Here is a 4,480-nt window from a genome sequence, read left to right as displayed (position 1 = left end):
AGTTGAGGGGAAAAAACTACACTTTTTACCTAAATTGTTGATTTTTATTACATGAAATCACTTTACGTTACAAATTATAAATATGTATTTAAAAATTAAATTAATATTTTAGAGTAATCCGATAGTATTTCGACAATTCATTGGAAAAAGTTTTAAAAGACAAATAAAATTATTACAAAAAAATATGTTAAAAGCATGTTTCTTTAATTAAAAAGTGATTTTATTTCACTTTCTCATCCCAAACTGTATAATAGTATTCGATAATTACTTGAATACGTTTTAATTTATAAAATATAAGTTTTTGTTTTATGTTTGGACATTATCCCTGATTTTTTTAGTATGTGTTTAGTTTAGGAAAATTTAAATGAATTGAATTAAATTAATTTTTATTGTTATATAAAATAAATCTCTTCCGGTCTCCCTATGTCATGCGTTCTCTTTCTCACGACAACTCTCTTTTCACATATTTTCCATGTCAACTATGACGTTTTTGTCATAGTTCAAGTCCGAGAGCGTAAGCTCAAGCCTTTTTTACAACTTTCAAAAAAGTTTAGACCATTTTTTTTTTAGTTCACACTATTTTTACAAATGCTTTCAAAGTACACGTCATTTTGTTTTTTATAGTTAAGGCAAACGACTACAAAGTTCACTTTATTATTTTGTCATTATTAAAATTCGGCCCATTTTTATAAATGTGCTCAAAGTTTGGACCATAAACTACATTTAACTGAAAAATTAAAAAGATTTGGATTTTTTTCTGGTTAGGTTTGGTTTCGACAACCCGAACCTCCCGAATGCAGCTCACCTGATCCGAATTACTTACGTCTAACAATCCATTCAAACCCAGTGTCAATAAAGAGAGATTAGGTAGTTAATTAAAGCGATGATATGATGAAACGGAAAGCAAAGAAAGCCATGGCAATTTATAGTGGAAAAAGAGAGAAAGAAGGACGAGTTTCCCATGAAAACGAAAGGAAATACAAGTAAATTGATGAACATGAAATTGACAAAATTATTGTCTGCAAACCATTGAGAAAGAGCAGTAAATGCAGGAGAATAGATATATTATTGGATGTCTCGACCTCAAGTCTTATCCCTGCGGCCTGCTGGTCCTATCTCTCAACCGCCATAGATTGGCCGTATCGTACTCCATTTGTGTGGGTTCATCATCTATATCTCCGAACCACGCCTTCGGGGGGGCGCAGGGGGGGCTCGGTTTTTCGGGTGCCTTCGGTTTTTCGGGTTCCTTCGGTTTTTCGGGGCACTTCAAGTTTCTCTCGTTAAGAAACTCCTCTGACACTACCGCCCCATTATCTTCGCCGGAGGAAACCGTCTTTTGCCAACGAAGTAACATAGAAACTGCAAGCAACATCACACAAATAAACAATTAATAATTAACACTGATGATATGTGAACATAAAAATCGAATTATTAGTAGGTCGATTACCTACAGCAACGATAATTATGACAGCAAGGGCCAAAACAATGAGAAAAATCAAAGAAAACGAATACACTACAGCAATGATAATTATGACAGCAAGGGCCAAAACATTGAGAAAAATCAAAGAAAACAAAGACAACATCTTGAAAACTTTATGTGATTATGTCCTAGTGCGATATGATAATCAAGAATGACCAAATTTATAGTGATATTCTCATTAGAGGCGCACTCTACAGTGCGATCGCCATCTTGAATGTACTGAACGAATGGTACATATACCAGCAAACAGGGGCGGAGCCACGAATTAAGTTTGGGGGGTTGAACTTGTACCGGGGCGGTAGCCCCCAAGTTTTTTTTTTTTTTTAGTATTCTGTATATTAAGACAATTTTTATTGAAATACGAGCATCATAATAATAATAATAATAACGAACAACATTTTTCATAAATTATATAGTTTCAATATATTACAAAAAAAAATTTGGACATTCCATATATTTAAGACATTTTTTTATTAAAAGACAAGTATAATAGTAATAATAACAAACAACATGTTCATAGATTATATAATTTCAATATCTTACAAATTAGTTTCAATACATTATAATTTTTTGGGGGGCATTTTGTACATTTTAGACATTTTTTATTAAAAGACAAACATAATAGTAATAATAACGAACAACATTTTCATAGATTATATAGTTTCAATACATTACAAGCTAGAATCAATAATAATAGGGTTAATTACGCCAAAAATCATGAACTTTGGGCCAATTTCCAAACTTGCCATGAACTTCTTTTTTTTAATCAAAATTTCCCTAAACTTAAGGGGTTAATTTAACAATTTTTCCATGCTTTCTAAACATCCTCAAATTCAAAGCTGACATGGCACATTTTAAGTTACCGAAAAAATGACGTGGAATTGTCGGACGATTAATAAAACGACGTTGTTTAGTGTGATAAAACGACGTCGTTTTGTCATGTTTGTTGTCTCTCTCTCTCTCTCTCTCTCTCTCACTCACACACACACACACACACACACACACACACAGCAAAGATACACCTTCGCCGCCCCTGTCCTCCCCCATCGGCCATCACCACACCTCTTCCTCCACCGCCTTCCCCAACCACCATCACAGATCCGTCGCCTTTCCTCCACCGTTCGCCCCTACGTCTTCTCCAGCTCCCTCCGCCGCCCTCTCCCACCACCACACCTCTTCCTCCACCGCCTTCCCCGACCACCATCACAGATCCACCGCCTTTCCTCCACCGCCCTCCCTCGCGTCTTCTCCAGCTCCTTTCGCTGCCCTTCCCCACTACCACAGCTCTTCCTCTACCGCCTTCCCCCACCACCATCACAGATCTGCCATCTCCTCCACCGCCCTCCCCCGCGTCTTCTCCAGCCCTCTATCGCCGCCTCCGCTGCCCTACCCCACCAGACTCTGTGTGTTGTCTCTCTCTCTCTCTCTCCACTTTCTCTCTCCTAGAATTGACGTTGTCGCCGCGAATCGGAGCTGCTGCTGCGTGAATTTGGTGTTGATGGAATTTAGTGATGATGGTGGTGGATTTGGTGATGATGGTGGTGGAGGGCGGTTGAGCGATGGATCTGCGTGGGTGGTTGGTGGCGGCGGATCTGGTGATGGTAGTGGGGGAGGGCTATGGAGAGAGAGCGGTGGCAGAGGGGCTTCGATGTGGAGAATCTGCGGGGGTGGTTGGCGGCGGCGGATCTGGTGATGATGGTGGTGGAGGGTAGTGGAGAGAGAGAGGGCGGTAGAGGGGGTTCGATGCGGCGGAAGAGGAAGGCGACTGATCTGGTGATTATGGGAGGCGGCGTGAGGTCTGGAACGGCGCGAGAAGGAGGATGGCGGAGGTGGTATTCCTCGGCACTGCTTCGCCGGAAGAAGGCAGCGGCGGTCCTTTAGCAGCGGTCCACCGCCCGACTTGGGAAAGGGAGAGGGAAAATAATGAATTTTTTTATTTTTTTTGTTTATTGTTTTTCCAAGTACGTGCCACATCAGCTCGGTATTACTACGTAGGTGACAGGTCGGCTTGGTATTACCACGTAAGCGACATGTCAGCTCAGAGTTTCACTGGAGCAAAAAAAGCATGGAAAAATTGTTCAACCCCTTAAGTTCAGGGAATTTTTGATTAAAAAAAAGTTCATGGCAAGTTTGGAAATTGGCCCAAAGTTCATGGTTTTTGGCGTAATTAACCTATAATAATAAAAGAATACATTATATACATGTGGCAGCAGGTTTACACTCAGGCTCTTCCGCGTCTGACTTTGGACCATTCGCCGTTGGTTTTTCATTGCACTTCTCCTGCTCAGAATGGACGCCATTTCTTTCGATTTCTTGACATGTGGGCCTTGCATCCTGACTTTCTGTCCATTGTTGAAAATAATTGGAGGATTTCTTTGGAGTGCAGCTGTCTGATTTACACTATTATGGCTAAAATTAAGCACCTTCGTAGCGAGCTTAAAATTTGGAAATTGGAACAAGTCTTCGTTTGGCAATGTGGACTAGAAGATCATGGAAACTCAACAAGAGCTCCTGGATGTTCAATCACAGATCGCTAGCGAAGGTTAAACGGAGGAGTTGTTTGATAAAGAGGTTCAAGCGCAGGCTTCTATCAACACGGCTCTTTCTCACAAGAATTCTCTTATGCGGCATAAAAGTAGAATTGCTTGGCTAAAGGATGGAGATAGAAATTTTGCTTCCTTTCATGCGATGACTAAATATAAGCAGAAGCCGAAAATTATTCCACATCTTATGATTAATGGGGAGTTAGTCTATAATCAAATTGACATCGTTAATCATATTGTGGATCATTTTATGCATTTGTTCGCGGATAGCCGGGACATTCTCGATGATATTGAGGTTGTTGAGGCGGTGATTAACACGATGGTTACTGATCAGCACAATGTTGTGCTATCTGGGATTCCGGAGGACGATGAGATTACGGCTGCTGTTTTTCAGGGCTAGTCGGTCTTTCGGGTGCCTTCGGTTTTTTGGGTTCCTTCGATTTTTCCTTCGGTTTTT

The 4,480-nt window shown here is 40.2% G+C and overlaps 1 protein-coding gene across 1 annotated transcript; it reads right to left on the bottom strand.

Moving 5' to 3' along the window:
* Positions 1 to 922: 922 nt before the first annotated feature.
* Positions 923 to 1,716, bottom strand: LOC131017343 (uncharacterized). The gene is made up of 2 exons (XM_057946064.1): positions 1,448 to 1,716; positions 923 to 1,359 (listed from the first exon to the last, which is right to left on the bottom strand). Exons 1-2 carry the CDS (start codon positions 1,581 to 1,583, stop codon positions 1,091 to 1,093), a joined length of 405 nt encoding a protein of 134 aa, XP_057802047.1. The 5' UTR covers positions 1,584 to 1,716; the 3' UTR covers positions 923 to 1,090.
* Between the last annotated feature and the right edge of the window lie 2,764 nt (positions 1,717 to 4,480).

This window comes from Salvia miltiorrhiza, chromosome 3, assembly GCF_028751815.1.
Source record: "Salvia miltiorrhiza cultivar Shanhuang (shh) chromosome 3, IMPLAD_Smil_shh, whole genome shotgun sequence".
Classification (NCBI taxonomy): Eukaryota; Viridiplantae; Streptophyta; class Magnoliopsida; order Lamiales; family Lamiaceae; genus Salvia; species Salvia miltiorrhiza.
Note: the sequence above shows the minus strand (reverse complement) of the source record. Positions and strands in the feature narration are given on the sequence as shown.

Excerpts from the sequence above, each read along its gene's own strand:
- LOC131017343 (XM_057946064.1), bottom strand. The coding sequence starts at position 1,583 with ATGTTGTCTTTGTTTTCTTTGATTTTTCTCAATGTTTTGGCCCTTGCT. Across the intron at positions 1,360-1,447 it reads CATAATTATCGTTGCTGTAG|TTTCTATGTTACTTCGTTGG; the intron begins GTAATCGACCTA and ends TGTTGCTTGCAG.